At 38.8% G+C, this 23,338-nt stretch overlaps 1 protein-coding gene and 1 non-coding gene across 5 annotated transcripts in view; one reads left to right on the top strand and one right to left on the bottom strand.

Moving 5' to 3' along the window:
- Positions 1–1,660: 1,660 nt before the first annotated feature.
- The window catches only part of ATP6V1H (ATPase H+ transporting V1 subunit H), a 143,382-nt gene continuing 121,704 nt past the window's right edge, over positions 1,661–23,338 (bottom strand). For all 4 annotated transcript variants that reach the window (XM_003793699.3, XM_023515397.1, XM_023515395.1 and 1 more), the window contains one exon: positions 1,661–1,964. In XM_003793699.3, coding sequence (XP_003793747.1) covers positions 1,904–1,964 — 61 coding nt within the window. In that variant the 3' untranslated portion in view covers positions 1,661–1,903. The remainder of the gene's footprint in view (positions 1,965–23,338) is intronic.
- LOC111726581 lies at positions 10,066–10,166 on the top strand. The gene has a single exon (XR_002774326.1). It is a non-coding gene; the product is annotated as a small nucleolar RNA U13 (small nucleolar RNA).

Below are 23,338 nucleotides of genomic sequence, written 5' to 3'. Positions count from 1 at the left end.
AGATTTGTAAGCAGTTTCTAAGATTTGCTTTGTCAGACTGGTAAGTCTACTTAAGTGTTGGACGTTTAACTGAAGGTGCTATTATAGTTCAAGGAGGATTTAATCACTAACATTAATTGAAAACATTAAGCAAGAAAAAAATGAAGGTGATTGTTTTCATAGTTGTTATAAGCTGAGTGCAAAAGTTTGGGGGGGTGCAGAGACAGTTAATTTTAATGTTCAGTATAGTGTAGTAATTCCAGCATGATGACATGGGAGTACTGCTTCCTGTGTACAAAGGCACTTCTTCCTGGGAGTTAAAGCACTAATAATTTCCACCAGAATGAATGTCACAGATTTCTATTTCAGAACCTCAGAGCTGTGAAAAATGAAACTAAAATCAGAACCTACATCATCAAATGAACATGTTCTTATGAAACTCAACAGACTGCAGTATCTCCAGTTATCAGAACTTCTAGAAACTGAGTATCTTTAAAACCTAATAAGTTTATAGGCTATGACTACATTAACATGAAAACTGATCTTCTGCTAATGGAGAATATTTTATAACTAGGAGAAAAGCTCTGCCTAGTGATTTCCTACATTTCTGGAAAGTAAATTATCTATGTCTGTGCAATTTAAAATTTTTTATACTTTTAGTCAAAAGAAATATTGGTTTGATCAGACTACCTATATTCAGGAAAATATGAACTCCTTTAAGGAAAATCATTGTATCACATGAACCCACAGACTAACTTCTCCCACAAGTTTTCTATGTTGAAAATGAAACAATCTTTGATATTTAAACAGGAGATGAATCCTATGGGTGTCTTTCTACAAAGAGGAAAGGGAAAAAAAGCTAACAGAATAAATTGTTTATGCTTTAGAACATTTACTCAACATTCACCAACTGTTAGGAATAAAAAATGAAAATGAATGAAAAATGAGACTCAGAGAGATCAGCTGATGAGGTTAAAACACAACAGGCTCAGATTTGGGGCTAAGGGCCTACATGCCACCTGTGCCCTGCTAAAGGGCTGTGGTTCTAGGAATATAAAAATCTATTTGCAGCCAGGTATGGTGGCTCATGCCTATAATCCTAGCACTCTGGGAGGCTGAAGCAGGTGGATTGGCTGAGCTCATGAATTCCAGACCAGCCTGAGCCAGAGTGAGACCCCCATCTCTAAAATTAGCTGGGCATTGTTGCCTGTAGTCCCAGACACTCGGGAGGCTGAAGCAAGGGGATCACCTGAGCCCAAGATTTAGAGGTTGCTGTGAGCTATGACGCAGCACTCTACCATGGGTGACAAAGTTAAGACTCTGTCTCAAAAAAAAAAAAAAATTCAACCATGCATAAAAATATTGAAAATAAATTAAAGCTAATACTAAAAGTTTTCATGGAACACCAGATGCAGATCTTTTGATCCACAGCACCATGTTAAAAATTAAGACTTTAGAATTCTCTAACTATTGTTCACTCTAGGTAATAGCTGCAATGTGTGCAGACAGATGACAGATATATCTATAGAGATGACTAAATAAAATGATGGATGATGATGGTGACAGATAACTTCAAAACATTTACCTAACATTCATTACTTTGCAATTAATAATCTCCCAATCTGGCTTGAAGAGAGGCAACAGGTGATTTTTATACATAGTTCAAGTAAAGAGAACATGCTTGGAGTGAGAATCTTTTAATAATTATATTCATTTCCAGAGAACAATAAATACAGAAATTGCAAGCAGTATATGTAACAGTAATATTTTCCTCGGATATATCTACTTTTATATAACTTAACAGGAAAACATTGTTTTAAGAAGTTAGCATCAGGAAAAGGTACACAACAGAAGGAAATTACAAGTAAAATCAACAAGTTTATCTTGGCCCTAATGACGGAGGCTCACAGTCCCAGCTCACAGCTCAGCTTCGGGCGGCCGCAGTCTGGGGCTGCTCAGATTGCAGCTGCTTGCCAAGGTATTCCCTGAAACACAGAATAAGACTCAACATTTAAAATACAAGGAACCTCCTTTAAAGTCGAGACACAATATACATACACTGTCATGTGTACTTACTTAAACATCTCAGAATTACTAATAAAATGGCCCTAGAAAACTAATCTTCTCCACATTTCAGAAGTACCTGCACTGTATGAATTCTACTCCTATATCATGCAAAGATAAGTCGTCACACACACCAACTAGTAATTCTTGTACTAGTACTTGTACTAATAACCTGTAGTTGTTACAGTTACTCAACTGGGTGATTATAAGGAAATGTAATTACTTCTCAGAGAAAGCCCACTTCCTTGCTTAAATAAAGGTCTTGTTTATTGCTGCTGCCACCCCTGCAATCTGAGTTCAAAAATCAGCTTAATTATGACTCTCAGTGGCCTCATATGTGAAAAACTGCTATTCAGAACTGCTATTCAGAACGCCCGTATCTACAGCCTGGGATGGGTACAAGAGCACATAAAAATATACCACTGCAAATAACAGCAAGAATCACAACAGCAACAGGAGCTACACACTGCAGGGACACGGTCTGAGCCCTCACCAGATGGTCATGCCAGAACCAGACAGAAGAGCAGAGACACCCCCACCTCTCAACCTGCCCCCTCTTATCTCTGCCTCACAGCCTAGTGCAAAGTAGCAAAGGCTGGGGAAAGAAGCAGACCAGGAACGGGCAGAGGCGGCGGCATCTGTGAAGGAGCGTGGAGGTGCAGGGCCCCTCCTGGAGGCTGAAGAAAGTGCACTGAGCTATCAGACGGGAGGCCGATGGAAACTTCCTGCCACACGAAGATGGTTTATGGTGATTTTTGCCCGTACAGGAAAGTTCTTATGACTGACTCATTGAAGTATATAATACTGTGTTACTAGGAACTACCCAGAGTTACAAAGATGCCCATACTTTAGACAACGGGCATCTATGTCCAACCAGGAGTAAGTAAATAGTCATGTCCATTTTATGGAACGGCCAAAAGAAAAGCCATTCTGTAAATTTTATCACACAGGAAATAACAGGAGTTGATGCTCACTGTTAATGCTGCCCCTCTTATTGTAAAATTCCCAGGTCTAATTTCCAGATTTTATATTTTTCCTACACATACTTAATGAATTAAACCTGAAATTAAATGTGCTTCATTTCAAGGGGCCTTCAATATTCCAATTTTGAATGTTAGATTGTTTAGCACGGTTCCTTAGAGAATATTCCAAAGTACACTCAGAGATGCTGTGGCACCTCTGATTACAATAACCACGGTTCTTTCAGTCCAGGAAGGACCAACATTTCCAAACAGCCAGCAAGGCAGCATCCTTTTCTACACTCTGACTGTTCCGATGTACAAGGTGGCCCAGAGGCATCCAATTCTTCATGACCTGGTGCCCAATTTGTAGAAAAACCTGCACTTTCTTCCCTGTCTGCTAACAGGGGTTATTCAATTTAGGATCTGGGGGAAGGATAAGGACACATATAGATGTAAAGGTTCCAACTAAGAACCTACACATTACCAGCCCTGGGTGAAACTTTGAGAGTTAAAAATACCAAAAGCCCAAGAGACAAGCTTAGACTAGGTCCCAATGGAAGAAGAATCAAATCCCTACACGCTTTAACTGATGTTTGTTATGGCATGTGGGTCACTAAAACATCAGAGGGGACTGAACCATGGTTCAAGTGAAAAAGATAGTGTACCATATAAAGACCTAACCTACACACAAACTTTGGGCTTGTGAAGTATTTTAGTTTGCTCCCTGATGCCAAAGGGCAATGTGCCACTAAATGAAACCATTCCCAACACTGGGGTACCCAAGCCAGTCAGTCTCTGACTCCAGGGGTCCTCCCACCAAGGGCCCGGGAACACGAGACAGCTTGCCCACTCTGCACTTCCACACAGCACACCCACACATGACCCTCTTTCTTCTCGGAGCACCCCTGTGAGTGGGTGTCACCTTTTCCATGGTACGGGAGAGGGAAGAAAGTGTAGAAACCGTCAGTAACCCGCCCAAGGGCCTGGCCAGGGCTCTGGTCCTACAATCCTTCTACAGTGGGGCTGCCCGGCCTCCATAAGCGTCTGGAAAAGTACAGAAAGCAGACAATTCTTATTATTACAGATTAGAAAACAATGAAAGGCATGAATAATTTCTTTGGGTTAAAGGTACATTTCTGACAGGCAAAAGAAAAAGCTAGTAAGGATTTTATCTCAGGGTATTATAATGTATCTAGAACAAAGGATGCAAGAAGAGACCTTCTAAATGAATTAAGTATTGAGCCAGTCAGTCACTCCTCCTCCCTATATATGAAGATCAATACAACAATTAAAATTCTACTTATAATTCACTCAAAGATGCCTGATTTGTATCAGCAATCTACAGGAGTTTAACACTGAATCTTGTTTCTACTATCTAAAAAGCAAAATATGAGATGGATAATATATTTTTTTCTCTTTTACTTCCTTAATAACTGAAACTGCCAAAATCTTGACATCTCAACATCTTTGAAACTGAAAACAGGAGCAGTTTAAAAACTCCCTTAAAAAAAAAAAAACACAAGCACAAAACAGCTCACAAAAGACACAGTGTATGCTGCAAAAGGCATCCATCTGACTAAAAAATATGGAAGAGCTGCTTTCCAGTCCCTACAAAGCACTCTGCAATAGCTGCAACATGACAGGCAGGGGTCTAAGGGTGATGTGAGTGAGCTAATTTCTACGGGTTAGAAGCTAAGGCATCAGAAAGCATTTACTTGGGCTATATTAACTCTTAAAACAACAGAAATATCCTCAATATATTATAATTGACAAACCTGCACAGTCCCATGTGTCACCCTTGGTAGACTGCTGCAGCGTCACACCTCACACAACCTCAAACTCTTGTGCTTGAGCAATCCTCTTGCCTCAGCCTGATGAGTAGCTGAGACTACAGGCGCCCACTACAATGCCCGGCTAGTTTTTCTATTTTTAGTAGAGATGGGATCTCACTCTTGCTCAGACTGATCTCGAACTCCTAAGCTCAGGCAATCCACCCGCCTCAGGCTCCCAGAGTGCTAAGATTATAGGTGGGAGCCACTGCACCCAGCCAATATTTTTATTTTCTTTAGAACTATAGTTGAAGACATTGTGCTAACAGTATTCAGCAACACCTATGTAACTGGAACACATGGTGATGGTAGCTTCAGCCATATAATTTAGTGCCAGGAATTACACAGTATAACTTCACTGATTTAATTTAGTGATAGGAGAAAAGCTAATTTTCTACTGATAAACACATTAATCAATGAAAACTAAAGTCTATCTTATTTATTTCATCTTGCTTATCACAAAGCTCAATGGAAAACCCATTGTTAAAATGTCAACATTTTTGTATTATTTTCCCTGGTTTTCTTTCAGTGTATAAATTCCCCATAACTGAAATCATAATGTTCCTGAAATTCTATTCTTCTTCTTCTGAGTTTATCATAATTGTTATTAAATCTAAAACTGAATCACAATTAAATGATCTGTTTTCTTTTCTTCATTTTTTGAAGTTTATTTTTATAGATTTAAGGGGATCCAAGTGCAGTTTTGTTACTTGGAATATATTGCATAATGGTGAACTCTGGACTTTTACTGTACCTATCACCCAAAGAATGTACACTGAATCCAACAGGTAATTTCTTATCCTTCACCCCAGTCCTACCTTTGGACCATCCAATGTCTACTATTCTCCTCTGTATGTCCACGCATGCCCATTATTTAGCCCCCAAGTAAAAGTGAGAATGTGTGGTGTCTCACTTTGTATGTCTGAGTTATTGTATTTAAGATAACAACCTTGAGCAGGGCAGGGTGGCTCACACCTGTAATCCAAGCACTCTGGGAGGCCGAGGCTGTGGACTGCCTGTGTTCAAGAGTTCAAGACCAGCCTGAGTAACAGCGAGACACCCACCCCTAAACAACAGCCAGGTGTTGTGGTTGCCTGTAGTCCCAGCTACTCAGGAGGCTGAGGTAAGAGGATCACTTGAACTCAAGAGTTTGAGGTTGCTATGACACTATGGCACTCAAGTGAGGCTACAAAGTGAGACTGTCTCAAAAAATAGAAAAAAATGGGCAGCGCCTGGGGTTTAGTGAGTAAGGCACCGGCCCCATATATGGAGGGTGGCATGTTCGAACCTAGCCCTGGCCAAACTGCAACAAAAAAAATAGCTGGTGTTGTGGAGGGCACATGTAGTCCCAACTACCTGGGAGGCTAGGGCAAGAGAACTGGCTAAGTCCAAGAGCTAGAGGTTGCCGTGAGCTGTGATGCCATGGCACTCTCTACTGACAGTGACAAAGTGAGACTCTGTCTCTAAAAAAAATTAAATAAATAAGATGACAGCCTCTAGTTCTATCCTTATTGCTGACAAAGACATGACCTCATTCATTTTTCATGGCCAGGTAATACTTCATGCTCACACATATGCACCATATTTTCTTCATCTCATCATCTGTCAATGGACATGTAGGTTGATTCCATATTATGCTATTGTGAATAAACTTACAAGGAGCATGGGTGTCTTTTTATGTAATGATATAGTGTGTTTCTTAACCTTTATCTGTCCTGTTTTGGAAAACAAGTTGGTATGATATAAATCATTTACAGACTATTCTCTTTTGAATATATAAAAATAATTTATCTTAGAAATATGATCTTTATAAGCTATTTATAATACAGATTTATATTCAATAAAGAAGAATAAATGGTAAACCATTTTATATGGTCCTATTTTTTTTATTGCTAACTCACTATAGTTTAGTTATAAATTCAGTGATTCCTCTAGCTTTTATCATGATTTTGAATATGAAACACAAATCAAATGTAACAACTGAACCATGTAAAAATCACAAGGTTCTCTCTCATCTGCATCTAACTTATAGAAATATTTAAATTCCAAACATAAGGACTATACAGTCCAATGTTTCCACAATACGTGAAGCTCTCACCCTCGGTCAGACAGTACTAACCATGACACACACAGTTTTAGTGTCAGCTCTTTCCTAAGCTCTGAACTAATTGACACATATTTCCTTATGGACTCTTCCCATTAATGCCCACAAAGGAAGAGAGCAGGCTCATGTAACAGTTACGGAACTAGACTTTAGCAATGATGAACAGCCAGCTGTAAGGTTAGGACAACTAATTAGTGGCGGGGCACAGTCTGTCTGATTTTAAAACTCGGTTTTAGTGACTACATAGTACTCCTGGACTCTGCCTCCCAGCAGCTAGAGACATTTTACTGTCCAGATGTGAGAATAAAGAGCTTAAGAACATCACAATGTGAATCTTTGATTTATTTTCTCAAACATAATTTCATAACCACTGGCTCCTTCTTTTTCTAACAGCATTTAAATTCAAAAACTAACACATTAGCAGTCTCCCTAAAAGGTGACCCATACAATTTTTTAAAAGTGGTCAGTGATTCTGAAAGTCTACTCTAGAGTCTCATGTGAGTTGTAGTCTGTAGAAACAGAAACATACATTTTGTTATAAAAGCAACTGCATTAAAGAGTGTATTCTAAACAGTTATTTGTATAAAATTCATAATAACAAAGTTATTTTTCCTACAGGAATTCCACTTATCAAACCCTTTTTTCACAAGTCATAAAATCTAAACATCACTAGCCAAATCCTGAGTTTCTCTGTCTCTGGCCATGCTCAAGAATACACTCCCTCTCCACCTGCACTGCCAGCTCTGCCCAGGTCAGCAGGATCTCAGCGCTACATCATTTGCCTAATGGATGATATGACGGCCAATGCCCAGAGCCACCCTATTTCCCTTTATTTTTATTTTTTATTTTTTAGAGACAGTCTTACTTTATCATCCTCGGTAGAGTGCTGTGGCATCACAGCTCACAGCAACCTCTAACTCCTGGGCTTAAGCGATTCTCTTGCCTCAACCTCCAGAGTAGCTGGGACCATAGGCACCCACCACAACGCCCGGCTATTCTACCCCATTTCCTTTTAAACATTGACTCCTGATCAGCAAGTAGTTACAACCAAACCCAATTTGCACCACGGGCAGCAGCCCCTAACAGAGCACACTGCATACACAGTGGCATAGGGTGCCGTGAGAGAGAACCATCTATGTTGATATAAGGACTTCTAACAAAAATCTTTATTTTACATTCATTACAAAGATAGCATGTCAGCAAAGTCTACATGTAAGACTATGATCTACTCCTTTTCCTTGAATTATATTTCAAATGTAAGACTGCGTGCACATGAGAGTGGAGTGGACGATTTATCATCTTTTATTATTTAGATCAGTGCCTGGCAGAAAAGAGCTTGAAGACTGTCAAATGAAAAATGGCTGAAGATTCCCACAGGAAAGCTAGTCCTGGAAAAGGATGCATTTTTCTCCTAAAAGGAAATCTGCTGAAACACCAGGAGAGACAAAGCCGTCAGCAGTTAAACCTACCAACCACTCTGTCATCTAAACCATTCTGTCACTGTAGAAATGTTCCAACAAAATTAAAAGATTTTTACTTAGTGTGCTGGTAGCCAAGAAAGCTCAACTAAAGCCACAGTAAAGAAACAGCATTCTAGAAAACTAGTTCACCATTTTAATGATATGTAATAGAAAAGGAATTAAATCAGCTTCACAATTTAGCTTAAAAGATCTGCTGGCTTATAAAACAATTCTTTAGGGCATCATCTCCCCATGAGCTATGAAAACCTAAAATAAACCAAAACATGGGGGCAGTTGTTTTTTCAACATGAATGAAATGCTTCTTAGAGCTCTTTAAAGAATAAAGCAGCAAAACTGTGCAACTTTGGCACACTACATACAAGCTGCCGAGAGATTTTCAGTTCATTTGTCTGATTTTGTTTGGTAACTGAGAGTATTGGTTGTAGACCTGGGAAGTCACTGGCCTCCTCCCTCCTTATTTCTTCCAGACACCCACTGGTGTCTTGGTCTCACAGCTCTTCTTCCCTCAACATGAACTGCATCCTCCCCGCTCCCCCCAGTCCTGGCTTCCAGGGGACATCCACACATTCTACGACTTGGACTGGATCTGCAACCTCCTTACTGGCCTTTTTTCCTCCAGTCTTAGACATTTTCATCCACTATCCCCAGAACAGTATTGCTAGAATTACACTGTTATTTTCTCTATCCCTTGGTAGTTTTCCACAGCCTTTAGGAAAGAATTCAAACTTCTCAGCACAGAAAAGACAATTTTTATGGTTGGCCACTATGTACATCTCCAACTTTATTTTTAGCTTCACGACGAGATGCCCACTACCTGTAAACACAGCTAACTCCCGTACCTGGTACGGCCTTTCCACCTGAGTGTGTTTGTGCACAGGGCCCTCTCCCAGAGAAGTCCCTCTCTCCCCCTTTACTGGTTACTCCTCTAATCTGTTCACAGTTCCCCCCTCTTCTCTGGCCAGAACCTTCCTGGCCTATACAAGGCCCAGCCTGCCCACAGCCGCACAGCCCTCCCCACAGCAGTCTGATAAGGTGCACTTGCTGCCCTCTCCACAGCAGTCTGATAAGGTGCACTTGCTGCCCTCTCCACAGGATGAACAATCTAGCTTTCCCCTAAAAGGATCAACAGAGAAGTTAAGACTTGTTTGAATGTGAAGATTTGATATAAACTTAGAGAGTATGTCATTAATGGAACTCCCAACAACTACATATCACCAACCTTCTCTGACAAAAATCACTTTTCAAAATATAAATTCAAAATAAATTTCATTTCAATATACTCTATAATTAGCTATTTTTAAGTTAATAAACCAATAGAAGTGATAGAACTACTTCATTGGTTTTGATTTCTTAAATGTTTCAAACATTAAAACATAAAAATTCTTGGCAATTTCTATGCCATAAGATTTACCAAATATTAACTTATAAGCGATTAAAAGATTTTTCTAAAACTCTTAAAGAAGGGGCTTTAAAATGTCCTGAAACCAGGCAGGCATGGTACTATGTGCCTGGGATGCCAGATATTCAGGAGACTGAAGTGAGACATTCATCTGAGCCCAAGAGTTCAAGGATCTCACCACTGCACTCCAGCCTGGGTAACAGAGTACACCCTGTCTCTAAATGAACAGATAAATAAGTAGTTATTTGACCACTTGTAGTTCACAACTGTGATGGTTGGGTTTTTAGGCTCACGTGTGAGATTGTGTCTCCCTCAAACCTTGTTACCACATCATCATATTATCTGACTTGGAGAAAAAATGTCCTGAAACCCAAGCACAACCACAGCTTCCTCAATTATCTATGTTGGTAGAGGTGGGTGCTATGCACACCTTCCTCGGGACCTAATAATCAAAGTCAAAGCAGTCAGTTATAATTCTAATACATATGCATATAACACATATAGCAGATTTTTAACTCCTGGGGAAAAGACTGCTATTTGTTCCCCAATATCTTTTTTCTCTCCTTCCTCAATAATAGAACCCCTGAATTTGGGTAGAGCATGGGTCCTACCAGAATAAAGACCTCATTTTCCAGTTTCTTCACAGCTACATGTAGCCAGGAGCTGAGCAACGACCAGTAAGGTGTAAGTGGAGGAGGAGAGGGCAACTCCTGGAAGCTCGCCCACGGCCTGGAGGGTCCACTGCCACACCCAGCCAGGAGGTGAGCCCACTCAGGGACAGCAGCATGCTGAGCTGGAAGACGTGTGGATCCTTGAGCACTTCCAGTGCTAGACTGCCCAGGCCTTACTTGGATGTGAAACAGAAACAGACATCTGCTTTGTTTAAGATGGTTATATGGAGTTTCTGTTATACAGTTAGCTGAACCTGTCCTTCCAACTGTCTCTTCTCTTGAGTAAATGACCAGTATCCAAACCAGACATACACCATGGATTTAAAACATACCTAGGTAAAAATCTGCCTACAAACTTAAACAAATCTGGACAGATGAGTAGAACTCTCAGATTGTTTTCAACTACTGAAATTCCAAAAACTTTCTGCTATGGTTTGAATATCTGTCCTCTCTAAAATTTGCTGAAATCTAATCCCCAACATGGCAGTATTGAGAGGTAAGGCCTCTAAGAGGTGATTAATCTATTCATGAATTAATGGGTTAATGGGTCATTATGGGAGTGGGACTGGCGGCTTTACAAAAAGAGAAAGATGTGAGCTGGCACACTCAGCCCCACCCCATGTGATGCCCAGGCCACCTCTGGACTCTGCAGAGAAGTCCTCACCAGCAAAAAGGCTCTTACCAGATGCAGCCCCTCAACCTTGGACATTTCAGCCTCCAAAATTCTAAAAGCAAATTCCTGTGCTATGTAAATTACCTAGTTTCAGGTACTCTGTTATACGCAACAGAAAATGGACTGAGACGCTTTCCTTGGTGGCCTGTCTCGATACAATCTCTACCCAGCAGCTCCTCTGTCATCTGCTGCCCCTCCTCCCAATTCTTACCCAGAAAAGAACAGAAAGGCTGAGTGTGGTTTCAGGTCACAGCTAACAAAATAAAGTCTAACCACAATAATACAGAAAATCTTGAGTACCCCTAGAAAACAGTCAGCAAATAAGGTAAATTATGACCATAAAATGTTATTATCTACCCCAATCGGAAAACTAGCACAGTTTAAGCAAAGAGAAAGAAGAAAGGAATGGAAAACACATAAGAATAGCTGAGAAAAAATACCAGAGTATGATGAGCTATTTTTATATTACTCTTCAGGAAGTCCTATTTCACATGTTAATGATGTTTCTAAAACCATATTATACGAGCACCTTGGTCTCAAGTGCACTGACCACTTGCAAAAAATTGTTTAGTGTGAAAAAACTAAGCAAAAAAAAAAAAAAAATTTTTTTTTGAGACAGAATCTCACTTTGTTACCCTTAGTACAGTGTCATGGTGCCATAGCTCACAGCAACCTCAAATTCTTAGGCTCAAGTGATTCTCTTGCCTCATCCTCCTGAATAGCTGGGACTATAGGCGCCCACTACAACGCCCAGCTATTTTTAGAGACAGGGTCTCACTCTTGCTTAAGCTGGTCTTGAACCCGGGAGCTCAGGCAATCCACCCACCTCAGCCTTCTAGAGTGCTAAGATTACATGTGTGAGCCACCGCGCCTGACAGCAAAACTTTTAACAAGTGAAACGTACAGCAAATCAAAATTCTTTGTTTTAAACATTTGAGACCTCAATTTATAATCAAAACTATCCAAAGATCATTCAAGTAAAATAATACAATTAATTTATCTTTAATTAAATTAAATCTTTCTAGTGTTATGCCACAAATATGAACACTCTGAACAACAGTAGTATTGTTGTTAGGCACACTTATATATTTATTTTTGTATTTAATAATCAGCCTCAATTATATGCCCTTAATTTATCATATCTGCTCTCATTTAATATGATACAAAGGCAAAACAATGTCTACTAAAGATCACTTCCAAGTTGGAAGCTTGGTTGTTTCCTTAAAGTTTCAACTTAAAAATTTATTTTAGGAGCCAGGCATGGTGGCTCATGCCTATAATCCTAGCACTTTGTGAGGGCTCACAAGTTCGAGACCACCCAGAGCAAAAATGAGACCCCCCTCTTCTCTACTAAAAATAGAAAAACTGAGGCAAGAGGATGGCTTGAGCCCAGGAGTTGAAGGTTGCTGTGAGCTACGACACCATGGCATTCTACCCAGGACAACATCTTGAGACTTTGTCTCAGAAAAAAAAATTATTTTAGGAAAGTAACTGGTCCCTATTTGTCACAATAAAGTCTATTCTCATACAGTCACAATTTTTTAAAGTATATACTTAATATTTTAAATCTAGAGTACTTAAAATTTTTTATTTCTACAAAGATAAGTTAACAAGATTAAAGTAAATCAAAGCTGCCAAATTCCAAACAGATACTATTCTACCTTGAGTTCTTTGAGGACTCTCCATACTTCCTTCCAAAAAAGTTGTATTAGTTTGCAGTTCCACCACTAGTGGAAAAGAGTTCCCTTCTTTCCGTGTTCATGCCAGCATCTGTAGCTTTGAGACTTTGTGATGTGGGCCATTCTCACTGGAGTTAGGGTGGTATCTCAAATTAGACCTCCCATTTGATCCTGCAATCCCATTACTAGGCATCTACCCAGCAGAAAAAAAATCCTTTTATCATAAGGACATTTGACCTAGATTGTTTATCACAGCTGAGTCTATACCTACCACAATGTGGAAACAGCCTAAATGCCCACCAACCCAGGAATGGATTAACTGGATGTGGTGTATGTATACCATGGAATTCTATTCAGCCACTGAAAAAGATGGAGACTTTACATCTTTTGAATTAACTTGGATGGAGGTGGAACACATTCTTCTTAGCTAGCATCACAATAATGGAGAAGCAAAAATCCAATGTGCTCTATTCTAATATGAAGATAGTTGAGGAGCTAATACAAGGGTGGGTAGGGGAATGAGCAAGTAGGGAGAGGGGAGGAAGGAGGAGAATGGAGGCCACAGTGTATGGCACACCTCTTAGGGGGCAGGACACAATTATAAGAGGGAATTTATCTAACAAATGCAATCAGTGTAACCTAATTCTTTATATCCTCAATGAATCCCAAACAATAAAAAAATTTTAAAGAATAAAAAAATTGAAAAACAATTTTAAAAAGATAATATTCTACCATGCTACCAAGAGGAATTTCAGAATATTGTTTAAAAAACAGAGGCCCAAGTTAAGCAAACTATTGTATCACCAGCAAATAACTTCCGTATATGTGAAACCCTAAGGCATAAAAAAGTATAAGAAACATCATTTCAAAGAGACTACAAGTGATAAAAAGGTAATTTTTTTAATGTTTGACACTAAAAATAAAATACAGATAATTCCAAATAGAGGTACTTGGAGGAGGAAAAATTAGGTATTGAAATTGCCAGGTGATAAATCACTACTTGTAAAAACTTCTTAAATGGATTATTTAACATAGGTTTAATATGTGGTTTTAATATTTTAAGCTACTATATTTAATGTCACATGATTTTTTTTTTTTTTTCAGTTTTTGGCTGGGGCTAGGTTTTAACCCACCACCTCCGGCGTAGGGGGCCAGAGCCCTACTCCTTTGAGCCACAGGAGCCGCCCACATAATTCATTTTCTTGATACTATAGGTACATAGGCATAAGTGATTAAACAAGACAGAAATCATCCTCATGATTTCAAAAGCCAAGATATCAAAAAAGAAATGAATGGTGTTAATTTACTCTGTAAAATTTGAAGGCTATGATGACAGCCTTATTTACTTGATTAAAATACTTGTAACTCATGTTCTATCTACTCCTAAAAAGATGTGGGAAGATGCTTAATTTGGGGGTTAAGAGTCAGGCAGAGTTTAGTTGTCTTTAGAAGTTGTTTTCTTAACACTGAGGAGGTAAGTTACTTTCCCTTTACCCTAAGCTTAACATTAACTGGGGAAATAGGGCTAGAAAGGCATTTCTTTCCATCAACCAAGAGCCAGGAGCAGCAGGCAGCAATTAAATAAATGACGCAAAAAGAAGGGGAGGCCAGGCAATCAACCTACTGGGGCCCATCCATTAGTCCCAGCTGTAGAAAAGGCACGTCTGATTGCTGGGCAGGACCTGCATGTAGCCAGCTTCCTGCATAAAAGTCAGGGTTTGGAAGGAACAGAAGAAAAGAAGAGACAAAAAAATGGAGATCATTCAACAAACTGTAGATATAGTAGCTGCAATCGAGGCAGAAATGGCAGCAAGTTGGGAGGAAAAGCAAAGAAAGATCAGGACAGTAAGCAACAGATGCTGACGAAGAAAACATGAGAGCAGAGATGGAAGAGGGTCGGACTCCACATTAGTGCCATCCACACAGCAAAGCAAAACTCAGAAACCCAGCAAGGTCGGAAGAACTCTCACTGTGTTGAGGAAGACGGGCAACAGCTGTACACCCCGCAGGCCCCAGGTATGCTTTACTGGAGAGCGGGATGGAAAGACACCGAGTTTGGAATTGGGGTTACACGACCTGGGTTCCAATCTAATGCCCATAAATGGAAGAGTCTGAGAAATTTACTTAACTACCCTTATACCCTGGACTTCTTATCTATAAACAGGAAAGGAGTGACATCTGCCATGCAGAGATGTGTGAGAATTAAAAAGACAAGAGCAGCACCTGTGGCTCAAAGGATAGGGCGCCAGCCCCATATGCCAGAGGTGGTGGGTTCAAACCCAGCCCCAGGCAAAAACTGCAAAAAAAAAAAAAAAAAAAGAAAAGAAAAGACAATGTGTGCCCCTGGTTAGTGCGGCTTCAGTAATGTTAATTGTCTTCCCTCCGACGGTGTAGGACAGGACTGCCTCACTCCACTCCAGTCCACCATCTGTAGCACACACAATAATCAACAAGGACTAGGAAATATTCTGCATTGGAGGAACTGAAGTGAGAAACGGCGACACAGAGGGAGAGGGAAGGAAGGTGCTGCAGCTCCCTGCCACCTCTCTGGTCCCCAGTTTCAGCGGACTGTGTGATTTCACCTAACATTAGATCCATCCTGTGAGCTACCTGACATCCTTATAACATTATCTCCTTACATTTAAGCTAACCAGAGGTTTCTGTTTCTTGCAAACAAATTATTGCTGAAGATAAAGAATAAGAAAACAATGTTTAGACCTTAGTTTAACTATGATAGCCTTTCACTAGCATGGCTAATTTGTTTCTACAGTTTTTTCAATTATGTTATTTCATAGCTAAATAGCTTCTTCAGACAATCTATAAAAACACTAAAACTTGTTTAAGAATCAATTTTTACCATTCTTTCTATTTTATAAAAAATGATATTAATAAATCAAAATGCATTATTCTTACTTTGAATAACTTATACTTCCTGGGGGGAAAAATAGAAAAATTGTTGTAGGTTGTCAAGAGATAATAAACTGGATATATGTGATTTTTAACATAGAATATTCAAAAGATATTTTAGAAAATGGATGGGTATACACACATGATTTTCTTTTGCAGGCAGAAAACAGTCTTTTTTCCAAATGAAAAAAGAAGTCTTAAAATTATGCTAAAAGTTTAACATTATAACATATTAGTCATGAACATACAAACCTCACCAAATAATACAGCTCATTCATTTATATTTCTAATAATTAAAGAGAACAAATGTCTGTAGTAATCTAAATATCTTATAATTTACTTTCTTAAAATTATATTCATGTGGGAGAACATTCACTCTTGGCATCCCAAATAAAATCTCTAGTACTAACTTCTGTTGAAAAGCTTGGTAAGGAGAAGTTTTTCTAATAGCTTTATTACCTCAGTCATAAAAACACCCTGGACGAGATCAAAGATATGTCATTTTCAGAGAATCGTAACTGAGATAGGAAAGTGATATCGAGTCCCATTTTTCTCAAGATAACTACCTGAAATGAAACTTATCAAATAGCACTTAGGTGCCAGATGGAAAGAAGAAACAGAAATAAGATAAAGTCCTCCCTGGTTCCTGAGAGCTGGGCTGGAAAATTCCAAGCTCAGGGCCCTTCTCACCTCCTCCCAGTCTCTCAAGAAAACTCACACAAGTCTTCCAAACTGTTCCATTTTATCTGTTTAAGATTCAGTTTCCTATGTACTGCTCACTCAAAAGACATTAACACTTTTCAAAAATAAAATCTCAAAAAATATTTTACAACCTTAATAATAATAATAATTGACTCAGGTAAGAAACACCCATGGACGCTAAAAATAATTGGGTAAAAGTGTGCTGGGAAACAGAACAAGTATTTAGAGTCTCAAAATATTACCCCCTATATTACTTAATTTCTACAAAAGAAAAGAAGTTCACATACGGTAAAGAAATGTAACAAATGCCACTGTAACTATGCGCTCAAGGTTAAATTACCAGTGACAGGTGAACTGACTCAGGAGTTTCCTGATGGAACACCGAGGGGACACATCTCTCCTGCCGAGATGCACAACCTCAATCTCATCATAAGGAAATATAGGCAGACCCAAAGTGAAGGGCATTACAAAGAAACACTGTCCATGTTAAGAAAGTCCGAAGAACTGTCCTATGGAAAGAGGACCTGACAACTAAATGCAATGTCTGATACCGGATCAGACACAGAAGGATTTGCTAATAGCCAAGAGGATAAGCAAGAGACAGGAAGTCTAAACATGAGCTATAAACGGCATCAGTGCAGCACAGAAAATCCCTCTTCTAAAGTACTCAGGGTCCAAGGGTCACGTCTGCCACTCATCCTCAGCAGTTCAGGAAGAGGGAGAGAACGCATGAGTGGGAGCACGATCAATGTGGCAAAATGTCAAAACCAGGGAATCCGGGTGAAAGTGACTCCTCCGTAGGTAAAATTTAAAAAGTCAAAAACCAAACCAACCACCTAAACAAAGCTTCTTAAGAAACCTTTCTTCTTTGCACACTTTCCTTTCTCATTACAACCGGGACAAAAGCTTCATTCTACAGACAGGGGAGCAGGAAGGTTGAAGGACGCTGGCGCCTTCATGACCTTGTTGAGCTGCTAGTACTGACTCTGGACTTGGCAACATGGAGAGTTCACGTGATATGAGAAAGACACGTCCTTTACTTATTAAAATAAAAATCCTAAAAGAAATAAAACTGGCATTCAGCTTACTGTGATTACATTCACAGGGTGCCTCCTCAGGGAAGTCCTCCCTGAACTCCAACCTCATCTTCCCCACCTGACTCCTCAATCCTCAGGACTCAGCTCAAGCACCACCTCCCTCAGGTACCCTGGAACAGGGCTCCTATGACACATACAAATAAATGTCCCAGGCTCCTGTGACACCTGGACATACTTCTGTCCCAGCCCTCGTGACACTGCACTGCAACTGCCTTTATGTCCTACTTCTTAGTTCTCTCCATTAGCACACTCTGAACATCTACTGTAACAAGTACTTCTGCCCCCGCCTAATCAGTGACAAGCACAGAGATCAAGGTAAACACTCCTGTAACTCACCATCTGGGACAGAAGCCACATACAAATAAATGGAACAGGGCAGTGTTCAAACCAAACACTAAAATGTGTTCTATATTTCTAGGATATTTAGCAAGATAGGAAAACTTGTCATCCCAGAAACTATTTTTGTTTCGGGCATCTACAAAGACCACAGCTTAAAGCCCTTAAGTGTCAACACAGAGGTGTGGGGAAGTAGAGCTCTGACCTCTTAGGAAAACCTCTGGCCCTCAAGCTAACACTTTGGCAGAATTCATTTTTTTTTTTTTTAAGTTAAGTAAGGATAGATGATAAACTTCACTTAACTCATATAAGGGAATTTTAGAATATTAAAAAAGTCACTGCTACATTGTTACATAATTCTTTTAAAATGTAATTTAATAAAAACACAATTAAAGATTATTTATATCAAAAGGTACCTTTTTTAAGATGACAGGCCAATTCTTCAGATTTTTTACTAGTGACAAAAATTTGTCAGTTTATTTCTACTGCCCAGGAGATTCACCCACACCCCCACCCCTGTCAGGTATAACTTCTGGATGATATACATAGAAAGATGAAACTGAAAAAATAATTCAAAATCTTAAATCTTGGGCCAGGCATGGTGGCTCACACATGTAATCTTAGCACTCTGGGAGGCCAAGGCAAATGGATTGCTTGAGCTCAGGAGTTTGATACTAGCCTGAGCAAGAGTAAGACCCCTGTCTCCAAGAAACAGCCGGGCATTGTGGTGGCTGCCTATAATCTCAGCTACTCAGGAGGCAGGGGCAAGAGGATCACTTGACCCCAGGAGTTTGAGGTTGAGGTGAGTTATGACGCCACAGCACTCTACTGAGGGCAACAAAGATTCTGTCTCAAAAACAAAAGAAAAAAAATTAAATCTTTTTAGAGAATAAAGTTTGTTTAGCCTATATTGAGGTACTTTTCAGCATACTCTACAGACTATTGTATTGAAGTTTATTTGCTTATTTAACACAAGTGTGCAAACACACCAAGTGACCACACAGCAACTAACCACTCCACCCACAGAAACAGAAGAGAAAACATATAAAAGCAAAGCAAAATAATTTATTTCTTCTTCTATTTCTTCTTACAAATACCTAATCCAGGTATTTGTCTGGGAACTTGATCCTAATCAAACCAAACCAAACCAAACCATGAACTGGATCCACCCGTCCTCATAACTGAGTCGTATGCATATCCACATGTGAAATCTGTATTTGATTTAATATTTAATTACCAACTGCACAGACTCCATTATCTATCGGGGGGGGGGTTATTTTCTTTACTGCTTATTATCCACCTCTTCCATCTAAGATTTATGTTATGCTGGCATTTCCAATTCAACTAAAATTAAGTGGTACATAGTATCTAGAAAAAGAAAAGGTCAGTACCGCCTTGAGAAGTATCTCTTGGCCCAGTGCATTGGCTCATGCCAATCCTAGCACTCTGGGAAGTCAAGGCAGGTGGATTGATGAGTTCATGGATTTGAGATCTGCCTGAGCAAGATCGAGACCCTGTCTCTAAAAATAGCTGGGTGTTGTGGCAGGTGCCTGTAGTCCTAGCTACATGGGAGGCTGAGGCAAGAGAATCACTACTTAAGCCCGAAAGTTTGAGGTTGCTGTGAGCTAGGATACATAGCACTCTACTGAGGGTGACAAAGTCAGACTCTGTCTCAAAAAAAAAAGGGGGGAGTATTTTTTAACTAGCAAAGCAGAAGCAGCTTTAGACTAGGAAACAGAATTGCTCAGCTGATGGTTAGACAACAGTTATAAAGATTTCCTCTTGGCTCTGTGCCTATAGCTCAACCGGCTAAGGCGCCAGCCACGTACACCTACGGTGGCAGGTTCGAATCCCCAGCCCGGACCCGCCAAACAACAATGACGGCTGCAACCAAAAAATAGCCGGGCATTGTGGCGGGCGCCTGTGGTCCCAGCTACTTGGGAGGCGGAGGCAGGAGACTCGCTTGAGCCCAGGAGTTGGAGGTTGCTGTGAGCTGTAATGCCACGGCACTCTACTCAGGGGGACAGCTTGAGACTCTGACTCAAAAAAAAAAAGATTTCTTCTTTACTTGTAATGGGTTTTGATACGTTTTAAAAACCCAATTGTTTTTAAAACACACAGAGAAGGACAAAAAGTCTACACACATTTTTAGAAAGAAAAAGACTATTAAAATTATAATATTCAAGTCATGTTTGATGTCTGCAATTGTAAGAGATACACGATATAATACACAAGATAACAAATGCTATTGGTATATATTGAGTATTACAATTTTAACACACTTATTCCCTTTTATAAAACGTGTACACTTTTTTTGGCACCCTCTCTACATGTGTGTGTACACACACATACACACCAAAAAAAAAATTAATACACAGAATATATGACAGTAAAGATATTTTCAAAGGTTCCTCCACTAAAAATGTCATAAGAATAATGTGGAAAATTCCAGGTACCCAGAAAGAGATCACAGTTTTCTAAACTAATTTGTGGAAAAGTTAAATCTGGAAATGTTATATGTTTATTGAAAATCCTATGGAAGTGTAATACCATGATTATTGATGCTAAAAGTTTAAAATACATAAAGGGTTTTTTCTTCAGTTCATAAATAAATATTTTAATTACTGTATTTATGGCTCTGCACTTATAGAGAAACTGAAATATCCTAAACAGATATAAATACCAGAAAACATAGCAGTGTTATCCATGCCATTGACCTAGTGGGTTTTCTCCGTTATGTTAATTTACCTGTATATAAAAGATCTAGAGAAGGGAATACTCTTATAACTTATTCTGCTTTAGAAAGGGTTGAAAAAGAATCTAGAAACACAAATAGAAAATTCTGCATGAGATCCTCTACCTACAAAATTGAGTGTTTCTTTCCTGAAGTCCTGAGCTGTCCATATGCACATACTGTTGCTTCTGAATTAGAGGCTGATTACACTTAAAATCATTCTGTAGGAGAAAAATGATGACATTTTATGATGTTAAATAATATGAACTGGGAGTATATACATAAGTTCTCTAGAGTAAGTTGTCACTGTTTATATATTTTGCCAAATTTATGAATATAAAAATCCACACTGCATGAAAGAACAAGGGATGGACCAGGAATGTCAGGGTGGACATGAAAAGATCAGAAAGCTGTGCGTGTCACCGTGAGGGGACCCATGAGCAGAACAACCCGCTGAGGCCTCCTGAGCCAGGGGCCCCCAGTGGGCACCAACTGTCCCCTCTTCCCAGCAACTCTCTTCTTCTCCCCACCCACGCTCAGGTAGGCTATCTGTGATCCATTAGTCCACATAAACACAGATATGAAGTGGAAGGGAAGAAAGGAGCTATTCTAAGACCTACAAAGAAATAATATAAGACAATTGTAAAATTATGAAAAGTAAACATGTTCACATGTTATACAGCTCTGTATTTCATGTTATAAAACCTTAAATCTATGTCTACATTATCAAGAAATTGTACATAATGCCTTATAATAGAATTAAAATCAAAATCCATGGCCAACCCAGTTTCATGATTTCATAAGTATCTAATTTACACATACAATGAAATTTTAAAATTATGCTTAAATTTTTTAATTCCCTACAGAAAATAATAAATATTAACTTTACTGTGTCAAAAATTAAAAATTAGTCTAATAAACAGAAACTTTAAGAATAATGCAATACCAAAACTTTAAAAAACATTTAGGGTAGAAAAGTAAAAAATAGCCAGGCTTGTGGCAGGTGCCTGTAGTCCCAGCTACTTGGGAGGCTGAGGCAAGAGAATCACATAAGCCTAAGAGTTTGAGGTTGCTGTGAGCTGTGACACCACGGCACACTACCTAGGGCAACAGCTTAAGCCTCTGTCTCAAAAAAAAAAAAAAAAAAGAAAGAAAAAAAAGTAAAAGAAAATTCAGATTGTGCTGGAAATGGAAAATTGTAGCAGGGGAGCAAATGGTGACTGTGGAAATGGCAGCAAGGTCAGGAATGGGTTGCTGTTGCTGCCACACACACAGATTTCACCCTACTTTCATCCACAATTATATTTTAGTTATTTTCAAATAATTTATTTTACTATGAAGTGCTAAAATATTATCATTTATAAAAACTCATTTCAAACTGATTCTGAGGCAACAACCTACACTATATTTCAAGTTCTCACTTGAAGTACTTCTAAGAGAAGTTTATAAGGTTCAATCAGTAAACATCTTTAGAACATAACCAGCAGATTTTAGATAAAAATAACCCCGATCTTAGGCAGGTAGAAGCAACATGGCTTAACACAGACAACTAATTTACCTGAATAAAGACACTGATGCAAACCCCATTTGCATTTGGGGATATATTTTGTAAAAGATTACTTTCCAAATAGTATTCAATATACTTTCCTATTAATTGATATAGAAATAAATTGCCTGGCTTTGGACTATTGAAAAAAACTAAACTGTTATTAATTTAGCAACTTTCATTCATCTCACTCACAGAGACACAGAAATTTGTTAAGTCACAACAGAATATAGAGGTCACAGAATATAGAGGTAAATAATAATCTTCCTTAATATGAAAATTTCCTTATAAACAAAGTATAGGAGAATGGTAACACTAATCTTATTCATTAAATACAAAGGAGATTTATCAAAATTAAAACATTAAAGTTAAAATAGCTTGGCACAGAACTAGAGAGAGGGAAGAAAAAAAGAACACCCTCTCATTAGTCAGTTGATGATAACAAATAAACCAGTTTCTGTCTATAAAACATACTCTTCTTCTTCCAGTCATACATAAAAAAAGGAACTATGAGACTAAGTTCCTCAATTCAAGGGAAAGAAATCAAATTTAAAACGTTTTATCCTCTACCAAAAACACAAGCTTGTTACCAAAAATAAATAAAATATTTTATCTTAAATGCATAATCATTTAAACAAAAATTTTCAACCAAAATCTTTCCTCAAGCAATGATGAAAGGTTAACATTCCATTTCTATTTTATACACATCTTTTCTTTCACTCAGAAATATACACTTTAAAAAAAAAAAAAAGAAAAACACTAAACTGACCAAAAATGCTTTTTTTTAAAAAAGCAATTAAAATGAAATCTTTTGTATTAATAAAACAAGAATTACATTTGAGCAAAACTAATTATAGCATAAAGGGATGATAAAACTGTGACTTTCACAGAACCCTAGAAAGACATCTAGCAACAGTCCTCGATTCTATTAAACACTCACCTCCTTTCGTGAAAGATCTATAAACAAACTGTGAGGTATGGAATTTCTAAATGTTCATTTATGTTGAAAAATCTAGTTCAAGGTAAGGTAAAACAAGGAGAAAAATCCTACAGTCTGCATTTGGCTGAGAGACCAGGAGAGTTTATCCGTCTGCTGCACACTCGGAACCGTGCAGGGCGCCCTCTGCTTCCCTCGGGCTCGTCTTGCAGTGGGACCTTCACACTCGGAACCGTGC

This window comes from Otolemur garnettii, unplaced genomic scaffold (assembly GCF_000181295.1).
Source record: "Otolemur garnettii isolate 467f Iridium unplaced genomic scaffold, OtoGar3 scaffold00071, whole genome shotgun sequence".
Lineage (NCBI taxonomy): Eukaryota > Metazoa > Chordata > Mammalia > Primates > Galagidae > Otolemur > Otolemur garnettii.
Note: the sequence above shows the minus strand (reverse complement) of the source record. Positions and strands in the feature narration are given on the sequence as shown.